This window comes from Pteropus medius, unplaced genomic scaffold (genome assembly GCF_902729225.1).
Source record: "Pteropus medius unplaced genomic scaffold, Ma_sr-lr_union100, whole genome shotgun sequence".
In the NCBI taxonomy this organism is placed as follows: domain Eukaryota; kingdom Metazoa; phylum Chordata; class Mammalia; order Chiroptera; family Pteropodidae; genus Pteropus; species Pteropus medius.
Window position 1 is genome coordinate 17,086,573 of NW_024346667.1, and position 22,231 is coordinate 17,108,803.

A 22,231-nucleotide genomic window follows, 5' to 3' on the forward strand; every position below is an offset into this window, starting at 1 on the left:
GGAAATGGAAGTAGGCACAGTCTAGTCAATGGCACCTTACATCTGCTTATTTTGGCTAAAACGGCCCTGCATGTTAATTCAATCCTGATCTACAGATCGAAAGCCTGAAAGAAATTAGGCTGATCCTAAGAATGCCAATAGTACTTGAAACTATGACTTCTGTAGACAAGATTGTATGATCTCAGATCTCACTGCTGTCAGCTGCGTGTCCGCTGCATGATTGTCTGGTAACTGATATGCAGACGATTTTTTATGAATTTAGTCATAAGTCTGTTTTAGACCCAATGGGATCTTAAATAGCTTTCTCCTTTCTATAGCATTGAAAACCTACCAAGAGTCTTGGATAATGGTGGGAGTAAACCTGTGACTTCTAACAGAAAAAAAAAAAAAAAAAAAAAAGAAAGAAATTAATAAGAAAAGGGAGAATTATTTTTGAAAAGGACTGGATGGAGGCCAGGATAGTTTGACACTGTAGAGCAGGGGCCCCCAACCCCCAGGCCATGGACAGGTACTGGTCTATGACCTGTTAGGAACTGGGCAGCACAGCAGGAGGTAAGTGGCAGGTGAGTGACAAGCAAGAGAAGCTTCATCTGTGTTTGCAGCTGCTCCCCAATGCTAGCATCACCGCCTCAGCTCCACCTCAGATTGTTAGGTGTTAGATTCTCATAGGAGCACTGGTCTCTGGTGCCAAAAATGTTGGGGACCCCTGCTGTGGAGGACCGTCAGAAACTGGCTCCGTGTCTCTAATTCCATGGAAAGGCCTTCTCTCTAACCGAAGGGCCTCAGAGTCATAGCTGAGCTTCTAGGCACTCGATAGATTTAAGGACTGATCTAGAAGGAGAACAGTGTCTAGGGACCCCACTAAGATTAAGTGCTTTTAAACCTCCGTACATCCATTATTTATTGTAATAAATGCAATAGCAACCTATCATTATTGTCTGATACAGTGAAATGACTCATGTTTTGGTGAATAGCATTTATTGGAAAGTTGGATTTCACTCTGTTCTCTCTTGTCGTCTGCTAGTTGCAGCACACAACCAAGAACGGCCTACAGCAGCAGTGACGCCCATCCAGGTGCAGAGCGCCGCTGGCCCAGGCCCGGCAGCCGTGGGCCTGCCGCATCATCCCCTGGCCTCCCCACAGCCCCCACCTCCAATGGCAGGCCCTGCTACCCATGTCACTGCCGTCAGTATGGGTCGGGCCAGTGCACCCCTGGCCTGTGCTGCAGCTGCTTCACTGGCATCCCCAAGCATCCCCCACACTGCTCTGGAGACCGAGCCCAGTGGCCAGGCAATGACCATTCTCTCCGGACTTTCCACCTCTCCTGAGAGCGCTTCCTCCGCTTGTGGGAACAGTTCGGAAGCTAAGCCAGACAAGGATAGTAAAGTAAGACCAACATCCCATGTCTCTGCTTATGTGGTGTCCCATCTTTTCTACTAGTGAAACGGCTCATGCAGCAGATGCCAGTCACTGTGTCAGGGGCTGGACTCATGTTTCTCTGTGTTTAAAGGCCCGCTCGTTGCTAGGCCTTGTGTTAGACTTTGGGAAGCTGCAGCAAATAAGACGTGGTCACTTCTCCTGCAGCTTAACATCTCATGGAGGGGTTTCCTTTTCCCGTAGTTACTCATTCTTTCATCATTTCGCTGTCCTTAATTCTTCCTCTTCAGTCAGTTTTGTTTCTTGTTAACAGTCTGCCAAAAAAAAAAGAAAAAGGAAAAGAAAAAAAAATTAACATACAAAGGAGTTGAAACTGTTGATCAGAAGTGTTATTTTTGGATTTATTTCTTCTGTGGCATATTTGGTTATAATCAGCATGGATAGTTTTTCTCTTGACTTGAAATGTAGGGGGAAATTATTTTCTAAATCCATCGATCTTTTAAAACTCTCTCTGTTGGGCTGAATTTCAAAGAAAATATAAATGGAAAGCTTTGTTTGAAAGACCGACTTATGGTTGAGTTTGGACACAGGTGGTTGGAGGCAAGGAAAATAGATGATGATTAAATGTGAACAGAAAGAGAAGAGTAAGAACAAAGTCTGGATATTGTATTGTATTCATGACTTTTTCCTCAGCATTTCATGCATTTCTTTTTAAAAGCTCAGTTCCAAGAAGCTCTAGGGTAGTCATAAACTGTTAGCCACCTGGTGTAGTCATAATGGATGTCGCTCTATTTAAATGGTTAGGTAAGCCTGTAAATGGGGGTTTATAAGGAAATAAACTTTATAGCCTACTAAAAAGTTAATATTTAATTGTTGGGTTAGCATGAGTGTTTTTCAAAAAGATTGGTATCTCTTCAGCGTTTATAATTAACTACATTAAACTTACACTCAAGCTGACATGTTCAACTTTGTCAATATCTCTAAAAGAACTATGGTTTTGATTTTAATGTTTGGAACAATGTGTCTCAGGGCCCTTGTCACTGAGGAAAACAGAGACTCTTCAGCCTCTGCCCCTCCACCCCCAGGAAAGAATTCATTGAATCTCTGAGGCTTGAAAAGGACCTGTGCTAGACAGAATAATGGCTCCCCAAAGTTGTTCACGTCCTAATCCCTGAAATTTGAGAATACGTTTCCTTACATAGCAAAAGGAATTTTATAGGTGTTATTAAATTAAAGATTTTGCGGTGAGGGGGTTATCCTGGATTATCAGGGTGGGATGAGTATAATCACAAGGATCTTCGTGAAAGGGAGACGGGAGGATCAGGGCCTGAGAAGATGTGACCTCAGAAGAGGAGATCGGTGTGATTTGAGGAAGGAGCCATAAGCTGAGAAATGAAGCAGCTTCTAGAATCTGGAAAAGACAAGGAAGCGGAGTCTTCCCTAGGGCCTCCAGAAGGAATGCAGCCCTGCCAACACCTTGATTTTAGGACCTGACTTTCACCATGAAGTTTATGGTAATTTGTTATGGCAGCAACTAATACAGAACCTTGGGGATTATCCTGTTGAGTACCCATCCTTGACAAACACTGGCCTTTGTTTGGAAGCCATGTTGACTGTGAGGGCCTTCGCTCCAGAGTGTCCCCTGCCATTTTCTTTATTTTGATTTGCTGGGTAGAAAGTGTTGATCTCCTTTCTGTATGATCTCTTGAGGTATTTCAGGTTTATCTTCTTTTTTTAGGGTTATACTCTTAAAGTTTTTTTCATTGTTCCTCATGTCACAGGTTGCAGATTTTCTCTACCTAAATTTATTACCCCATTTAATGTTCCAGGTCCACTAAAGAAACTTTTCCTGGTTGATATAAATTTAATAATTCCATGATTGACATGTCGTTTAGCCCACATTCCTCCATCCTATCCACCAGGGTATCATGGCAGAACTTAGTAAATGCCCATTGAGATATAAATGTCTTTTACATTCTCCAACCAAACAATTCCCCAGTGGCCCCATCATCTCAGCTGTTAGTTATTGTCAGCAAACGTCTCCTGGGAGAGCAGTCTCATTTCCTTTTCTGAGTAAACCTTTCATTTAATACACTGTTCTAGAATTTTCCGGACAGTCTTCAAAATGCATTGCAGTCTTTTTTTTTTTTTTTTTTTTTTTGACAATTATGACTGTACATGCCCTTCTTTGGCCTACCAAGTTGACCTGATCCCAGCTTCACCAGGATCTGTCAAAGATTATTGGTTGCATTTCAGCTCTTCATTTTCTTTGCACACTGAGATGAATTCAGCCTGTCAAGAGTAGTCGTTTGATCTCTAAATCCCAATCTCTTCACCCATTTCTCTCTTACTAAGGTTCATTCTTCCTTTCTAGTCTGAAAATCATCCTTCCTTTTCTTCATACCATCTAAGAACCATCATCTCTTCCAAACAGCAGGTCTATGTCTTTCTTGTTGTGGCTTCAAACATAACTTTAAAGCAGCCCACGCACACACGCACCCTTTTTTTTTTCTTGGTCTTTAGAATTTTTGCAACTTTAAGTTCATGTGGATCATGATAATGTTCTTTCTTATGAGCTCTTCTCTTGATCTTTTTGTAGAAATCTTTTAAAAAATTTGAGCCCATTAGGCTGCTCCCTGGAGGATCACATCAGTGCCTTTATATGCCTCTACATTTTCATCTGCTGGGACAAATTAGCAATTGTACATTATAGTTAGAATTTCATTCTGGAGAGCCCTCCCAATCCTCTTGAAGTATCTTCCTTTTGAGTTTCAGGTCATGCATATATTTTTTTGAACTTAAAATCAGTTCTTTTAAACTTTAGAGTTCAAATCTAACTACAGCCAGCTTCTCTTTGGGTGCTTGCTTCCAAGTTCTCAATATTTCTGCTTCACCAGCTGAACCTCTCCATCCCCCACCTGGTCTCTTCCTTTCCCTCAGTTGATCAGAATCAGATCCAGAGTTGCAGTTTGCTCATGTTTCTGTAAGATTAAATTATCAGCAAGGCAAGGAAAAAGTGGATCAGAGATTCTAGTTTTAGTTGAGACTTCCAGCAAATATCTAGGTATTTGACCATTCCCTTGTTATTTTTGTCTTCTTTTGTCATTAGGTGATCTGCATCATTCATGTAGTTAAACTCTTGAGGCAGTGTGGGGTGCGTCCCCCAAACGATAGCTTGTCGATCATTCTTTTCTCTTTACCAAAATGCACCACAGAGGTGCGTAACTTTTCAGTGTGCACAGAGGACTATTGCAGCCCCTCGCCTGACTAGGCTAGTCCTTTCGAACAATATTTTACTTGGAAGTCCTCTCTCACAAAGTCTCAGAACTCTGTTTTTGTCTCTGATTTAAAATCTCTAGCTAATTTTGTCTGGTAACCGCATTCTGTGGTTTGATAAATAGGCATCTGAAACTCTGTAATATAATTCCCAAATGTCATCTCAGTTATTTCTTGGTTGAAATCTTGGGCCTTTCTGCAATTGCTATTCTTTCTGCAAGATCCCTGATGTGTTCTATAGTTACCGGTTTAACAGCTTTATCTGGACATTTTTCTAACTTCATATTCAATTTAAAGTCTTCCTTGTTTGATCAGCTTGTCTCCAGGCAAATATGTTTTCCAATCCTTATGAGATACTCATGTATATGCATATGTATTTTTTTTGTTTCTTATTTTTAAAAAATTATGCATTCTTATTTAGAAGTTAGGGAAAATCTAAACATCTGAACAAAACCTAAGTATTATCAAAGATTTCAAAGAAAATCATTAATATTATGGTGCATGTATGCTTTTTTTTCCCTTCATATACCAAAACATAATAAATATTAGTTTAGTGTAGTAAGCTTTCTTCACAAAATAAAATCTTTTCTTTAGCACCAATTATGTAGCTGGCTGTTCTTATATTCTCTCAGTTGTGTTAAAATAAGAATTTATTTGATCAGATATCTATTCAAATCAGGCAGTGCTAATCCGGAAGTGGTTAGGAGTGCTCTACCCACAAGAACTAGAGGCAAAACTTTTATAGAGAAGACAGGAAGCAATGCAAGGAAATTACTTGATTGGCTATAGCTTGAGTAATTGCCTTATTTGGGAAAGATTCATTAGTTGTTTGTGATTGGTTGTCCTTAGATTTTGATTCCTTAACCTTGAGGCATTTATAGGTTTAGGTTTTCCTTTGCTAATGTAGGTTGCTAAGGCATTAGAACCACTCCAGTCTAATGGCCTCTAATTATACCTCTACTCATTTAATTTAACAGTTTTAAACCTCACATCAGAAAAAGAGGAGAAACCACCTCTGATCTCCCTTTACCCCATTTCCTAACCCTACCTTCTTAGTCTCTGAAGATGCTTTCTAAGTCCCCTGATGTTGTTATTTATTCTCCTGCAAATCAGCAGGAGTAGGTGTTGGCTTTCCCACTCTCCGCTGTCAGCTGGGTATGTTCTTGAACGATAGCATTCCTACACGTGGTCAACATGCAGTGCCTCGACCCTCACCTCAAATTCCTAATGACTCTCTCCCTTAAGGAGCCAGCCACAGCTTTTCTTCAATCAATCCACTAATGTTTGAGGACGTTTGCTATCATTCTTGGTTTTCTTAAGCACAGGGTCCATCTGGTTTTTAAATGCCCGTTTTCTTCTATTCTGAACACTTATCTTGAGGTCCCTAGTGATCACTTTCTTTGCTCACATGATTTTCCTTCGTCCCAGTCCTTTATTTTGCTGTCAGAAACCAAGATGGTCTGTGGGCTTTGCCATTTCATTTTCTTAAGGAGAAGCCCACCCTCCCTTTTAAATGGTTGGAGTCACTATTCCTGCCCCTCCCAGCAGCCGGGATCCAGACCAGGTCTGGACAGTGCAGATGTGCACAGAGTTCAGCTCAGAGTGACGTTCGTGATCACCAGCCTTTAGGTACATGTCTCTGCTCTTGTCATTCCATGGCGTAGATGTGCTTCTAGAGATGATGCCTGTGCTGAACTCACAGAAGAGTAGGGGCTTGGTTCAAATCTCACTTTTGCCCCTTACTAGCAGTGTGATTTTAGGCAAGTTTAGAGAAGTTTAGGCAATGAGAATAATATTGATGCCTATCTCATTAGATGGGTGTGAAGAATAAATGCGAAAATCCTTGGAAAAGCATTTAATAAGATTCTTGAATCCAGTGGTGTTTAACCATCTCTAGAATTTTACATGGCCTTTCCCTCTCTCCACACATTTCCTTAAAAAAGCCTTTCCTGAGCCCCCTGCCTCCCCAATCCCCTTCCCCAGCAGACAGCAACCCCTGGTCATTTTCTCTCCCCTTCCCGAGCTTTATTTTTCTGCAGAGCACCTGTTTTACAGCCACGTTGGTGTCTCTGCTGGAGAATGTGAACTGCTTGTTGTCTTGCTCACCGTTATATTCTCATAGCCTAGCATGTTGGTGGTTCATATAAAACACTCAATAAATATTTATTGAAAAAATGAATGATTATTATTAGACAATTATATGAATTAAGTTTTTGAGATTCCTTACCTAAGAACAGCGACTGGTTATTGGGAGTCTTACTGTGTAGATTTTTGATGGCCAATGGCCGAGAACACTATCTTTTGCTACTTTCTCTGTATATCTGAGAGCAAGGAGACAAATAAAGAGGAAAATTTAATGGGTAGAATGTGATTAATTATAAGTAAGAGATATGTAAAAATTTCTCTTTCTGGTTATCTGGTAATTATTTTCCAACCCAAATAATTCTTTTTTTTTTTTTTAATCTGAAATGCGATTTTAAGTCATCAAATCTTCCGAAGAGAAAATTATGACTACAAAAATATTATTTCATCTAGGAGTAATTCCGTGGGAAACCCACAGGAGAGTAATTATTAAGGTTTATGTTATAAGTTATGTCCCTTTTTCTGCATTCTAACATTACATTTAAAAAATTGCTTTGCTGATGTGTAGTCTTTATTAATTTTTCTATAGTTTTCATTTCTGCTGGATTTTGAAAAAACAAAGGTGCCCTTAGATGATAAGTGTCTGAGTTTGCAAAATTATCTCTCAAGTGGCACATCGTTCTGCTAACATAGGAAACATCAGAATATGATACTAAAAGCATAGCTCTTTGGAATTAGGGCAGCATCTTCTCTATTTAACACCCCCAGCCCCTACCCCCAATCCTGCAACAGCACTAATTCTCTGCCTTCTGCTCCGTGGGTAGTCTGCAGTGGCTGATGATGATAACACATCCCCTAGAAGTCATTAAAGCAATCTGTATTTAATATGTTTAATCATTTTAGATGAACCAAGTCATCTTTCTTCTTAATCACTTTATAGGCTGTTCCCTGAGCACCATTCAGTTAAGTGATATTTTTCTGAGTGCCCAGACTGAGCTTTTAAGAAACATCTTTAGCTGTGGCTTGCTGAGATTGTAATTTATCAATGGACTTGATGTTCTTAGTAGATCTGTGGGGGTCCAGGGATTAGAGATGCTTTCTTACATCATGGCAGGGGAAGTTGTGGCTGGCTGCTGCTTTAGATGTGTAAGCTGTTGAACATTACTCTTTCCCAGCTCATTTTTCGGCCCTCCAGACCTCAGGCTCCCTTAAAGAAATGTGGCAGCAGCTTTAGCAGATGTTTCCTCAGACCATTTTATTAGTCATTGTGTAGAGAGAAGTCTTTATCACCACTGGATTTAAGAAATCCAGAATATCATCTCTTACTTGTTTAGCGCTAGGATGAACTAAATATTTTTCCTTCCTCCCTCCTGTGTCATCCTATGCCAGTCTTAGCCTCTCAGCTCAGTAGGTGCAGGGCTCTGCTCTAGGCACTGGGTGTGATACAGAGATATATGAGGTGCAGGCACTGCACTCAAGCAGGTAGTCCATTTTTATAGGGTCATTTATTGGAACGCGTATAATAACCTCTTGGAAAATGTGAAGTTAAGTAAATGAAGCAAAAGCTAGTAAGGTGAGTCGAGGCCAGGTTTTAAAGAGAAATGCAAAAGAATTTTCCTCAGGCCGTGGTAGGGAGAAGAGGGATGTGCACTCAATCATTGATCAGCTTTGCTCATCTGAAGCCTGTGTTGAGCATGTACAGAAATGACAGGACTTCCAGCCGTCTCGCTCCTCCCTCTGTTTCTAACCCATAGGTTAACACTTGCTGTGAGCAGCATTAGGTAAATGGGGCCTGTGGTGCCGTCTCCCCAGATGCCTCTTCATCGTCTGATAAATGATACTTTTGTCTCTCTTTTTCTGCCATTCTCTCTCTAATGGAACTGTGTTATTATGAAGCCAGACTCTTTTCCCCAAGGGATTTTTACTGAGTATGAAGTAACTCATTCCCAAGAAAAATTCCTCAGTATTTTATCTCCTTGTGGGCCTCTCATAATTCTATTTTTCTATTAGTGGACCTTAATAATTCCAATTTGCCTATAGAATTTTCTATAGAATTGTTTCTCTATGAAATATTTTATTTCTAAGTCATGTTTCCCTTCAGAGGACTTTATAACATGGTTGACATCTTAGTAAAACAATCGAAAATGATGATTGATATCTATGCTTGGTCATCAGAAAGAACACTGACCCTTAGGATTTGAGAATGAAGGAGAGCTAGCTCTAGATCTGGTTTTCCTAGAAGAGCAAAGAATGAAAATGTCAAAAAAGACAAAGGTTTAAGAGCTGGTTTCTGTGGTGCAGTATTGCTGGGAAAAATTCTCATTTCTACATTTTCTTACAAAAAGAGACGTAAAAAATAGTTTTGATTATACTGAAGCTTTCTTTAAAAATTTGTAGGGTTATTTTTGGCTTTCTAAATAAGGAGGTACTTGTACAATAGAAATGGTTTGACTTCTATTATTTTGGGCTTATTAAATTTCATAAAGGTGACAGGTAAAAAGTGAGTGGTTTAGCCCTTAACTCTGTTCAAGATATTACTACCTAGAAGAAGTCAAGTCTGTGGATGGAGAGTAAAATGCTCTTATGTTTAATTCAGCATACATGAACTACAGATAGGATAGGCAAAATTTCGTGAAATTAAATCCATAATCTCAGATTTCCATTTTGTCCTAAAGTGTCTACTTCTGCCTTCACCAAGCTTGAGATGTGAATTGGTGAGTTTTTTGTTTTACATCTTTTTTATCTGCTTACTCTGCCTCAGTAGAAGATAGTAAGGAACAATGGAATGTTCAAAACAAGCAAAAACATGCAGGCAGAAAGAGAGAAGAAAGAGAAGCAAAAAGTTGGGTTAATAGCACACAGACATTGGTAGGTAGAGCATAAATAACTAAATGTCCACAAAAATAATTTTAAAGGTTCAAGTAAAAAATTGCAACTATAGCACCCTATAGATAGCAACATTAACAATACCGTCAGCCTCCAACTAATTTACTTTTTTTTTTCTAGAAAGAAAAAAAGGGGTTGTTGAAGTTTATTTCTGGCGCCTCCACCAAACGGAAGCCCAGAGTATCCCCTCCAGCTTCTCCCACCCTGGAAGTGGAGCTGGGTAGCGGGGAGATGCCGCTGCAAGGAGCAGTGGGTCCTGAGCTGCCGCTAGGGGGCGCCCACAGCAGGGCCGGCTCCTGCCCCGCCGAAGGGGATGGTCCCTCCACGTCACTGGCCAAGTCTCTGATCCTGGATGCAATTCGTCGCAAGACTAGCTCCCTGGACTCTGCTGTTCCCATAGCACCGCCTCCTCGTCAGCCCTGCTCCTCCCTGGGCCCCGTCATGAATGAGTCTAGGCCTGTTGTTTGTGAAAGGTAAGTTCATTGCTTTTCCAGGAGAAAACTAAGAAATGTATAGCAGGGTTTATGCTGGAATATTTATTCTGACATTTAAGATATTTCTCTACATCCTCCTAAGTTTTTCTTTTTTAACTGAATCTGTAATAATAAACAAGTACTGACTTTCTTTTACCACTTGCTGTAACATTATCTAGTCTCTGCTTTTCCCTCCTATATTTCTTACACGGGTTAGGCCTCCAGACAACCACTGCAGAATAGTATCCGGATGAAATTTGACGGTCACTGGAATCTTGCTCACATCTACCTCCTCTTCTTGCTTCTCTTCCATCACCAGCAGTCGCTCCCCTGTTTGATCCTTTGCCTTTTTTACTAGTTATCTGCTACTTGTCAAGCTACTAGAGAATTCTGCACTAAGAGGATTCTCTTTGATTCTTCCTGAGTCAGAAGAGTGTGGTTCAGTTTCAGAGACCTGTCTCCCCTCCTGACCCAGTGACCTGGTTCAGTTACACTCAGAACAATGAGCCCAGTTTTAGTGATTCTGGCCTTGAATAACATTACAAATGTCAGCAGTTCTGTTTGATACAGTTGCTGGGGTTCTAGGAGTGCGCTAGGAAAGGAAATATATTTAATAAGACATATCTACAGGACTCAATGAATTAAAAATGAAGCACTGTTTGTTCCCCAGGAACACATCTTGAAGTATACTAAAAATAGTGGACTATTTTCACATAATGCATAAATATATAAACATTTGTTTCGAAAAGTGTCATCTGTTTTATTGTTTCTATAAACTTTATTCTCTCTGAACCTGTATTTCATAAATAAAGCAAATTTCTAATTTGTGAAAGTGTTGCCTTTTAGGTGGCATTTCCTATGTTACTGGTTTGAAATCTTACTAAAAAGTGTTATACTTTAAAGTAGCTTAAATTCACCTTAACCCAACCTTTCATCAAAATCTCTCAGTCCTTCATTTATATAATTTTTTGAGCCTAGTTTTTTACCCCAAAATAAACTGGAAAATAATAAACTTCAAATAACCTATATCCATTGAGTACAAAGTACACAATTTATTATACATTTTTTAATGAAGTGAAATAATTTTCTGTCCTAATTCTTATAAAATCAGTTTTGAAATGAGACATTACCCTAAAAAGTGTTCTTTCCCCACAAATAAAATCATTCTCTGTCCCCTCATCTATTGTGCTCTTTGTAAAGCTTTGAAATTTTGTCTTGAATTCACATAATCCTTTATTCTGAGGGCCAGTCTTTTTTCTTGCCATATTAGTCTGCTTTCCAGGGATAGACCCCTTCTGTCCCTGGAGTTGGTCCAGTGACTTGTTTACTGTCTTTTGGTCAAGAGGCTCCTCCTCTCCCCACCCCGAGGCATTGATCTGCAGTTTTTCCTTCGTGCCCTGAATGCTCTCCTCTTTTCCCTGTCATTTGTGGTGTTTGCGTTAGTGTTCTGAGTGCTCATTCACTTTGCCCAGACTCTCCCTAGGCGCTGGCTGGGGCACTGCTGCCTCCCACCCCATTGTGCATTCTTTTTCAGTTGCCAGATGTCCACAAGCTCTGTGGCTCCTGCATTCCGGCCCCTTCCTCTTAGAGGAGCTCATTTCTAACAGCAGGCTCCTGCTGTTCAGTGCGTCTGAAAAGGAGAACAGACAGGTGATGGCGGTTCAGGGAGCACAGAATGCACATCAGATAAGGAACACATAGATTTTAATGAAGGGACAGATGGGCACGGGCACTCTGGAATTCTCTGGAAGGTTTTTCATATAACCATTTCTGTTTTTACAAGTAGGAAAGAGGTCTTTGGAGAAGATTTGTGCCCAAGTTTATATTTTTATAATCCACATGTTCAATGGAAGATTAAATATAATAGCCAGCCTGACCAACTTTTCACAGCCCCTTTGCCTTCATATACTGATGGTGATAGTATTCATTTAACAAGGATTCTTACATCTGCCTGGCTTTAAAAACAATAGGAAAAATTTGTGGAAACAAGTAGTATAGGAAAACAGCCTTTACCCACTGAGAATGAAGTTATTTTTAATTAATAGAAAGCTACCAAGTATTTCATTTAGGGATTACCTGTTTTGATATTTCAAAAATTTCAACACAATGAAAAATACTTAATGCTAAAAAATGAAGGAATGACTTAGAAAGCATTTCAGGATCTTGAATTCCTTGATTCACAATCTAAATATCAACAGCTCCTGCCTTGGCAAAGTGTAGAAGCCTAGGGTTCTTTTGGTAGAATTTTTACTGATAGAATTTCATAGAACTGTTTTTCACTGTATAGTATTGGTATAGTATGAGATAGGATTCATCTACAGATTATGAAAACAAGCATAAATTTTCTTCTCAAACCATGACCCTGTTCCATAAATCTAAAGTACAAAAATGTGACTAGGGCAGCCAGTGCTGTCAGTGGAGAGAAACCTTCATGTGATACAAAGACTTAAGCAATCTCACAATGAGGGAGGATGAATGTTGAGGTGTGTTGACAGGTCTTGGTGTCAGCTGAGACAATTCTTTGAGGAACGAAAGGATTCTTTTGTGTTTGTTGAAGAGACTGAAGAAAACAAGCAAGAAATAGTGCTATATCCTGGAGGCAGAAAATGTATGATTGACAATAGCATTAAGAATAGAACAAATATTTGGGGCTTTATTTTAGAGAGACTGAGAAAAAATAATCAGAAAGTTGCAAACAGAAAATAGAAATAAAATATTTCAGAAGGGGTGGCAAATGAAAGAAAATATGACAGATTTTTTTGTCTTCTAAAAAAATACAGATAAAGGGCTTAAAGAGACACAGCAAGTCATCTTTATCTGTGTATATTTTTAAGTTTAGGAATTAAACTGATAACCCATACTTATAAACCCATCTCCTAAATTAGAAAAGAACCTGTGATCTTTGTTCAGGGATTAAGCTAGAACACTTGGAAACATACGCATTGGATAGAGAGACATTCAGAGAAAGGCAGTCGGCTTAACCAGCATGATTGATATTTGAGTCAGTGAAAATGATCCCACTGGGTGTAGCCGTGGACATAATTTACTTGGACTTCAAGCAAGCTGCAAAGTGAGTTAGTATGGTTTTGCCAGTGAAATACTTAATTGGATATTAGATTATTGCAGCAACTGGCAGAAAGCAGTAAATGGTTAGCCACCCAGACCAGAGCGATGGGCAGGGTGCCTCCCAGAGCCACAGAGGTTCCAGTTTGGGCAGTACCAGGTGAGATTAGAGACGAAAATGTATGAACTGCAGAGAATGTAAAAGAGACTAGAAAAATAAAGGAAATAGAAAAATTATACTAATAAAAAAGTGCAAGTGCCCATTTAGATGGAAGCCAGACACCATAGGCCAAACCAGGAAGATTGACATTAAGGTGTCAATGGAACTTCTTTCTGTAGCAACCCTCTATTTCTCTAATTACACCCTGGTAAATAACACCAAAAACTGAGTTAGAGCCCAGCAACCACCAAGAGGCAAAGGCCCATTCAAGGCCAAGTCTGTGAGCCACACTGTACCCTCCCCCACTCTCACTCCACAGGGTGCTCTGTGCAAAGCGACAAGAGGTGCTTTCCAACAGCCAGGATGCTGCTCAGCTTTGGATATTTTCCTTTTTTGTTTTTCTCTAATTTTTCCATTATTTTTATTCACTCATGGATTCATTCATTTATTTTTAAAATTGTGGTAAAATATATATCACATTTTTTCAAGTGTAAATTCAGTGCCATTAAGGGCATTCACATTGTTGTATAACAATGTGTGTTGTTGTATGCATCGTATTGTATAACCGTCACTGTTAGCCATTTCTAAAATTTTTCCATCATCTCAAACTGAAACTCTGCATCCAGTAATCAATAACTCCCATCCTTCCTCCCACCCCCCCACTCCCACCCCGACCCCAGCACAGCCACCATTCTATTTTGTGCCTCTATGAGTTTGACCATTCTGTGTACACGTGAAATTGTGTAATTTTATCCTTTTGTGTATGGCCTTATTTCATTTAGTATAGTGTTTTCAGGGTTCATTCATGTAATTTTTGTCAGACTTTTATTCTTTTTTAAGTCTTGTACATTTTTTAAAATAGTTTTACTGCACAATTAGGCCTTTTCTTCTTTGTCATTCAGTATGCTTATTTAGAATCATGCTGTGTGCTATGCCAAATGGTGCGAGGCATGTAAGTGAATTACCATCGTCTCACCCCTCAAGCAGCTTACAGTCTAGTAGAATAAGTGAGACAGAGATGCAGATGGCAATAACACAATGTAAATTAGGCTAAGTGCCATAAAAATATGCATGAGGCCTCTGGGATCTGGTCAAGCATGAAATTATTTCCAGTCATTGGGACCACAGATTTCACAGGGAAAATTGGAGCAAGGCTTTGCGAGGCATCGATTGGGTGCAGATGGGCAGAAAGGTCGTCAGAGGGAGTTCCTGGTGGAAGGAACCACACGAGCCAAAGTGTAGAGTGGGGAAAGTGAAGGCCGTATTTAGGGGACACATTCAGGTGTCGAGGAGAATTTGGTGTATTCATGGAGACAATAGTAACTGTAGCTGTAAGGAGAGGCTAAGACCAGATCATTGAGGGCTTTCTATATCCTGCTGAGAGTTAATTAAGCTTACTCACAGACATTGATAAGCTGGTAACAGTTTTTGAGCGATAGCTAGCTACGAGTACTGTTGCCAGTTAAGAAAATTAATATGTCAGTGTAGAATAGAATGGAGACAGGAAGAGATTTGAGGCAGGGGGATTATTTAAACAGGTAGATTATTTTAGTAGTTAGAAGATAATGAGTTTGTCCATCAATGATGGTGGCAATGACAAGGAAGAGGAATGGGTGGGGTGCAGATTTTGTGAGTGGATCAGCAGGTCCCTTGGAGGTCATGGGAGAGTGGTCTTTGACTCCTGAGGTTCAGAGCTTCCCAAAAGCCCTATTCAAATAAAGACAAGCATAATTTGAGTGAAGCAGAGAGTGGAGCAGCAGATGTGAAGGGCCTCATCAACAGCTGCACCTTACATCTGCTCGTTGGTCTGGAAACATTCTACTTGGCAGAGCCTTTCCATGCCTGAGATAGTTGGCCAGTTGTGCCTAGTATTTGGCCTTAAGAGTCTATATTAGAAATCTGTATGCAAACTGCCTCATAAGGTTTGAGACCAGGATTGAAGCTGGGAGATTTCTGAATAGAATCTGTTACTGCTGCACCTGGTAGTCTTCATACAATCAAGACTGTGTCACAGTTTCCATTATGCACATGATTTCTCATTCCACCCCCCAGAGATTTATAACTTAGCAATAAAAATGTGCTCCCACTGGAAACTTAGCAGGAAGATTATGTTCTTAGCCCAGCAGCAGTTCTAGTTTGAAAAATTTTTTGACAAAATTGGTTTAGTGCATTTTATAAAATGCAAATATTAATCAATTTACTTCAAGTTTTTCAAGAACTATTTTTGTTCCATTTTACCTTGAAGGCAGCTCATAGAGAACTGGTGGGAACACATTTCATCAGAGATCTACTCTAAATGTGATCTGAGTCACTTGTACACTTTTTTCCAGAATTATAGAGCTTTGCTCAAATTTTAACTTTCCCCAAATGGCAACTCTTACATTGCTTTTTATGTAGATTTTTAGCCTGTTGGCAAGACTTGAGAAATCTCATCTGGATCCCTTCCTTCAGATAAGTCCAAGATGAAATTATTTGTCTCGCTTTTAGAGGTGTCAGAGAAGGGATTCCAAAACCTTAACTATGCCATTCTAAAGTTTGTCAAGTCTCATCAGGCAGTTTTTCTTTAGGCTGTAGCTTGAGCCTGTTTCCTGGGTAGTGGTGGCCAGCTACTGACTGGCCCATTCTTCACCTCCTTGAAGCATCAGGCCTCTCCCTGCCTACTTTTGCTTAAGCCATATGATCATAATGAGAGCTAGCATTTTGGGGAAGGGGGTAGTTTAACCATTTGACAGACACCTTATTAAGAGCATCACACTTATAATCTCACTACATTTCATGATAATACCTGTTTGACTCACTATAAATCCTACTCTACAGATGAGGAAACAGAGAGAGAGAAAGCTGAGACCATTGGCCCAAAGTTAATCTGCTCCAAATGACCTTTAATGGCTGTGTCAACCCCCAGGCCAGAGCTTTCTGCACAATGCCATGCCTCCTCCCTCATTCCATGCTTGATTGAACTCTGAGCCTCATTGTCTGTAAATACTCATGTTTGAATTAACTAAACCTTCCTTAGAAATGATAAGCCTGCTTCTGTGCTGTGCTTTTGCTTCAGATCTTGGAGAATAATTTGGTCTGTGTGCCCAAAATACCTTAGAATTGTTTGAGAAACCGCATGACCTTTGCACAGATGCCGTTTTAATAGAGTAAGAGCCTGGGACTCTTGCTATGATTCTTCTTATCGAGCGTGGATTCTGGTTTTTATGGGATGGAGATTGGTGACACGAGCAGTCCTCTGAAAGGACTAGGCTCTAAGCTGGGTTTCATGAGTTATGGGGCAGTGCTACTGAATTCGTTCTATCATTTTTTAAACCATAACATTTTTTACTTAGTAGTCAAGAGTGGACCCTGTAAGGCTATAAACTTACTTTCTGACTTTGAGAACGAAATGAAAGCAGAAAGTCAAAATCACCTTTATGACTGAATACTACATAGCATCAGAGAAAGATGTATATTCTCATTTTTTATAGTGTAACAAATTACCTCCAAAATTTAGTGGCTTAAAACGATAAACATTTGTTACGTCATAGCTTCTGTGTGTTGGGAGGTTGGGAGCCGCTTATCTGGGTAGTTCTGGCTTAGGATGTTTCTTGAGATCGCAGTCCACATGTCAGCCTGAATTGCAGTCATCTGAAGACTAGACTGGGCTGGGAGACTCCCTTCCAAGGTGGCTCACTCCCATCACTATTGGCTAGTTAGTTTTGGCTTTTGGAAAGAAACCTCGGTTACCCACCATGTGGTCCTCTCTATAGGAACGTTGAATTTCCTCTCAACATGGCAGCTGATTTTTCCCAGAGTGCATGATCCAAGAGAAAGTAAAATAGAAGCCACATGACTTAGCCTTAAAAATCACACACTGTCCTTTTCACAGTATATTATTGGTCACACAGTTCATCCCTATGCATTATGGGAGGAGACTGCACAAGAATCTGACTACTAGGAGGCAAGCTCACCAGGGGCCATCTGGAGGTTGGTTACCATACACCACCTTTTTTCCCCTTTGGTTGGGAAAAGCAAGAGAGGAGTAAAGGAGGGCAATAATGCTTGGAAAATAGAGAGGAATAAAGGATATGGAGCATAAATCAAGTCACTTCCCTCTGGCTTCCATGGCTGCCAACTATAATTTTGCAGAAGGAGACTAAGAAGCATGGAAGCAGGGAATAAATAATATTAAACCAACAAGGCTTCTGGGGTTTTGGGGTGGTAATTACAACTTTTCCCACTGATCGTCTGAGTTGAGAACCAAAGGAGAAACAGACACAGTTATCACACTAATGGAGGTCAGAATGCTCCCCGTCTAGATCTTGGCGCAGCCTGTCTGAGGGAGAATTGGGGTGGGTAAGGCGGATGAATTTCCTTAGATTTGCTGCCATATCCATGTCAAGCCCCAGTGGAAGGGACACAGAGAGACGGACTTCCAGACCCACTTGCGGAAGGCTGGCCTGATCCCTGATCACTCCGTGCTCCCAGCATGGGCACAGAGGCAGAGCCAGAGGCCTCTTGGCCTGGAGTCAGGCAGTTCAGAGATAGGTGAACCTACCTGCTCAGCTACTTCTCTCAGTCTCACCAATCAAATAAATCTGCTCCTTTCTTCTTGGAGAAGACGTGCAAGCCATTTCCTCCTGGGAAATGGAATAAAACTTTCCTTCTGTATGTCCAAGGTACAGACCCTGGGAGTGGACAACGTTGGCTCTCTCTGTAAAGGGCGTTCAAATAAACCAGTCTGGGTCACCAATGGCAGACTGTTCCACAGATCCAAACTCTGTTAACGCCAAGTTTCTACTAAACAGAGAATAATTGTGTTTTGAGTTGTTTTACAGACATTTGAACAAATCATGCTACTTCCTATTCTGTTTATGTTTAAGGCTGTACAGACTAATAGTATACCATTTTTTTCCCACTATTTTGAATGGTCTTAACTAAAATCTCTCTCTCTTTTCTAGGCACAGGGTGGTGGTTTCCTATCCTCCTCAGAGTGAGGCCGAACTTGAACTTAAGGAAGGAGATATTGTGTTTGTTCATAAAAAACGAGAGGATGGCTGGTTCAAAGGCACATTACAACGTAATGGGAAAACTGGCCTTTTCCCAGGAAGCTTTGTGGAGAACATCTGAGGAGACTAACGTTGAGAAGGCTTAAAATCATATCACACAGCAAAATAGCACAACACAATGTAATCGAAAGAGCACATTTGTGGACTTCCAGATGGTCAGGAGATGAGCAAAAGATTGGCATGTGACCCCAGTGCCCCCCAGCACATTTAGACCAGCAAACAGCGTGACAAAGGCGTTTGTGTGGGTTTTGTCACTCTGGATTCTGATGTATAAGGTGTGCCTTGTACTGTCTGATTTACTATACAGAAAAGCCTTTTTTTTTTTTTTTTTAAAGATATATAGCTACAATGGACAATTGTTTACAAGGCTTAACTAATTTATTTGCTTTTTTAAACTTGAATTTTTCTTGTAATAGATAAATTCCTTGGATTATGATTTTAAGAAATTATTAATTTATCAAATGATAGCTAAGGAGAAGCTGGATTATCTCCTCTTGAGAGCAAGAGATTCTTTTTGACATAGAATGAACCTCCTCTTCTCCCCACGCCGGTGTTATTTTTTGTTTTTTTTAAGACAAATGCCAGTTCTCTGATTTGATTTTCCTCTTTGGGAAATCAAAACACACGACTGAATCAATATCAATAAGGGCCTGGGGTAGGGAAACAGAAACTTGAGAAAAGAGGTTAAGGATTGCCTATCTTTCTGGTTTGGTCAGGAATCATCCTTAAGACCTAGTCCTCAATTTAATTTTGTGGGTTTTTAATTTTCCTAGAATGAAATCAATGAAGCGATAAGGAAGAGTAAAGCACAACCCTTGAACAAAAATATATTCAGAGATATATTTAGTTTTATAAGAGAAGCAGCTCAATTCATTGATTGGAAATTGGAAAAATTGAAGTTGTACTCCTGTCTGAGAATGGCTATGAACTGTAATTGCCCATTTTACCCCAACTGCTCTGCATGCCCAGGACACAGTAAAGCGTTTGTGAGATAGTGGTGGTAAGTGATGCACTCGTGCTAAAGTCAAAGGCTATGTAAGAAACACTGTGAAAAGTTTACATTCATTCATTGTGAGTCTTTTCCCACCATCTTGCATGTGTTACTGGATTCCCACAGTAATCTAGGCTCTGCATGGTGTGTATATTTCATTGCAATTTCCTGTTGAGGTGAGTTTGCGCTCAGAATTGACCAATGCAGGAGCTGTAAAATAAACAGTACTCTTTTTCTCTACTCCCAAAGCCACTACTGACCAAGGTCTCTGAGTGCACTCACTCCCTCCCTGGCCAAGGCATCCGTCAGCCATGACACAAGTCATTAGTGAAAATGCTCCGTTATGTCCTCCCAGCTGATGGATATGAAGGGAGAGCTGGGAGGCTGCTCCTGTGACTGTTCTCTGGCAGCTCTAGGAGGCTTGGCACAAGTGAGAGTGCCCACACCTTACAATTGTGGCAAGACCCAGCTGAGCCCGTCTTTTTATATCCATTCTTTGATGTCATTGGCCTCTTTTACCCATTTCACTCCCGTGCCACGCAGTCGTGGGTCTGGGTAATCCTGAAAACAAGAGGGAAGACAGGCTGGTAGTGAATGAAATCATTGCCACAGTTTTCTCATGGATGAATAAACAAATACAAAAACGCTTTTCATATTTTGCTTTTAAGAATTACAACTGGGAAATAGAAACATGAATTGAAAAGTCTTCTTGTAATAGCAGGAGGTTTCATGGTCTTAAAAAGATATATGTGATTGAAATGAAATCATTCCTAAATTAACCATTTTTTTATAAGACACTGTACATTATGTTCCTGTGTGTTGAATTTTTTTAAAAACACTTGGATATTCATGTAATATATAAAGTTTTGGTGAAATGAACTTTAGTTAGAAAAAAAAGCTGACATCAGCTTTCATCTGTGTAAGTTGACACCAATGTGTCATAATCTTTATTTTGGGAAATTAGTGTATTTTATAAAAATTTTAAAAAGTAAAAAGACTACTACAGGTTAAGATAATTTTTTACCTGTCTTTTCTCCATATTTTAAGCTATGTGATTGAAGTACCTCTGTTAATAGTTTCCTGGTATGGTTGGTTAAAATTTCACCTGTTAATAGATCACTTAGATAATATAATGTACGGGTTTTTCTATTGTTTTTTTGGAGACAGTAGGTGGAGATTTTGTAACGAGGGCTTGTTACACGGCAATAGGGTAATGATAAAATTGCAATTTATCATTTCTCTTCATGTTAATAATTTGAAGACTGGAGAAAAGGTTCAAGATTAAAATTTGATGTTCATCCTTTATATGCCCCTTGTGTCAATCTTTAAAATCGTTTTCTTTTTTTTTTTAACCTGGGACACATTAGACTTATTTTCTACTTCATAAAAATTCTGTGCATGATATCTCAAAGAGAAGTGTCCTCAAATAATCAATTTGGTGGTTGTGGTACATTTTATCTCCAACTAGCAAACCTTATTTGGTTAGTTCCCCCAAGAAGTTTAGTCTTCTTAAAGTGGTGTGTGAAGTTTCACCAGGGGTTATGTAACACTTCTGCTCCCCTCTCCCTCTTTGTGGTGGCTAAAACAGTCTGGCGACTGCTGGAAGTTTTGTCTTAGCCGTAGAAGGCGTACCGGACCTACAAGCAACTTGGGTCTCATCAAGGCTTGAAAACACAGTCTTTAGACTCACTGTGATTTTAATCTTCCATGGAATACCAACAAGTCGTAAGTTTAAAAGAACCACGTATGTCATTTAAAAAAATATTTTCCTATTTTAATTTTAGTTACTTTAACTTTAGTTACTATCAAATTACTTATCAGAATGAATAATTAGGAATTCTACGTTGTATCATAGTTTTGCCAAAAAAAACCTCTTTTTGTAACCATCTGGACAAGTCAGTTATTACTCAGTTTCCTCCTGTTGCTGGTCTGTGTACCTCCCTGAGTGAAGGTGAGGCACGCGAAGGAGACAATGTCACCATTTTGAAAAGTGCTATTTTAATATATGGTATTATTTTCATCTAGTTTCAAATATTTTATCTCGCTCCTTTGGAGTATATGCATCTAATGCTCTTACTGGGTCTAATTGAGTTTAGAAGGAACAAATTAAGGTGATGTTTCAACTGCTATGCATTTAGTTTTCTATTCATAATGATAAAAAGACAACTTTTTTTCATGCCTCTAAAAGTTCAGGTGAATGTTTCAGTCTAGAACTCTAATCATTAGAACTGAAGTTTGGAAAATACTTTTATAGACTTTAGACTAAGTTGTACAGCTCACTGTATGTATCCATGTGAAATTTTTAGAAGTATTTTTCAAACCAATTAAACTAACTTTTTACCAAGGTAGCATCCTATTGAAATTCCTCCTTTCCTGGAAAAAAGAAATTGTAAAGGTAACACAGTAAATGAGAGGAAGTATAAAGAAGAGATTAGCCAGTGTCCAGGCCTAGCAAGGGCATGCTCCTCACTGTCCCCTGGGAACTCCAAGTGGGAGCAGGGTGTGTGCCAAGGGACTTTGCTCTGTCCCTGGCAGTAACTGTCAGCAGAAACAAGACGGAGCTGTTGGAGTGGGAACCAGCCAGTATGAACCGTGACAGCTTTAAGATACCATCCCTCTGGTTTATCATGAACGTTTCTTTTGTGTTTCCTGTTAATAACTTTTTGACTTGGCTATTTCCATTTCAAAAACCACCTTGATCTCACTCAATGCAAATTCTTATTGTATTGCAATGACCCATATTTCCAGGAACCGGGGTGAAGGTACCTACAGTTGGCATTAATCGCTGAGCCACCATCCAATACTGTTATTATTATTATTGAGTCAGACTGCTTTTACCCTTAGTGCCATGTCCTCTCAATACAGCTATTGT

General features: G+C 39.8%; 1 protein-coding gene and 1 long non-coding RNA gene across 4 annotated transcripts in view; one reads left to right on the top strand and one right to left on the bottom strand.

The window, feature by feature from the left end:
- SH3RF1 (SH3 domain containing ring finger 1) overlaps positions 1-20,664 on the top strand; it is a 140,646-nt gene extending 119,982 nt beyond the window's left edge. For all 3 annotated transcript variants that reach the window (XM_039876336.1, XM_039876338.1, XM_039876337.1), the window contains 3 exons: positions 1,025-1,386; positions 9,742-10,094; positions 18,261-20,664. In XM_039876336.1, coding sequence (XP_039732270.1) covers positions 1,025-1,386; positions 9,742-10,094; positions 18,261-18,429 — 884 coding nt within the window. In that variant the 3' untranslated portion in view covers positions 18,430-20,664. The remainder of the gene's footprint in view (positions 1-1,024; positions 1,387-9,741; positions 10,095-18,260) is intronic.
- Positions 436-2,445, bottom strand: LOC120613491 (uncharacterized). Its single transcript, XR_005655722.1, has 2 exons — positions 1,946-2,445; positions 436-1,691 (listed from the first exon to the last, which is right to left on the bottom strand). It is a non-coding gene; the product is annotated as an uncharacterized LOC120613491 (long non-coding RNA).
- Positions 20,665-22,231: the final 1,567 nt, after the last annotated feature.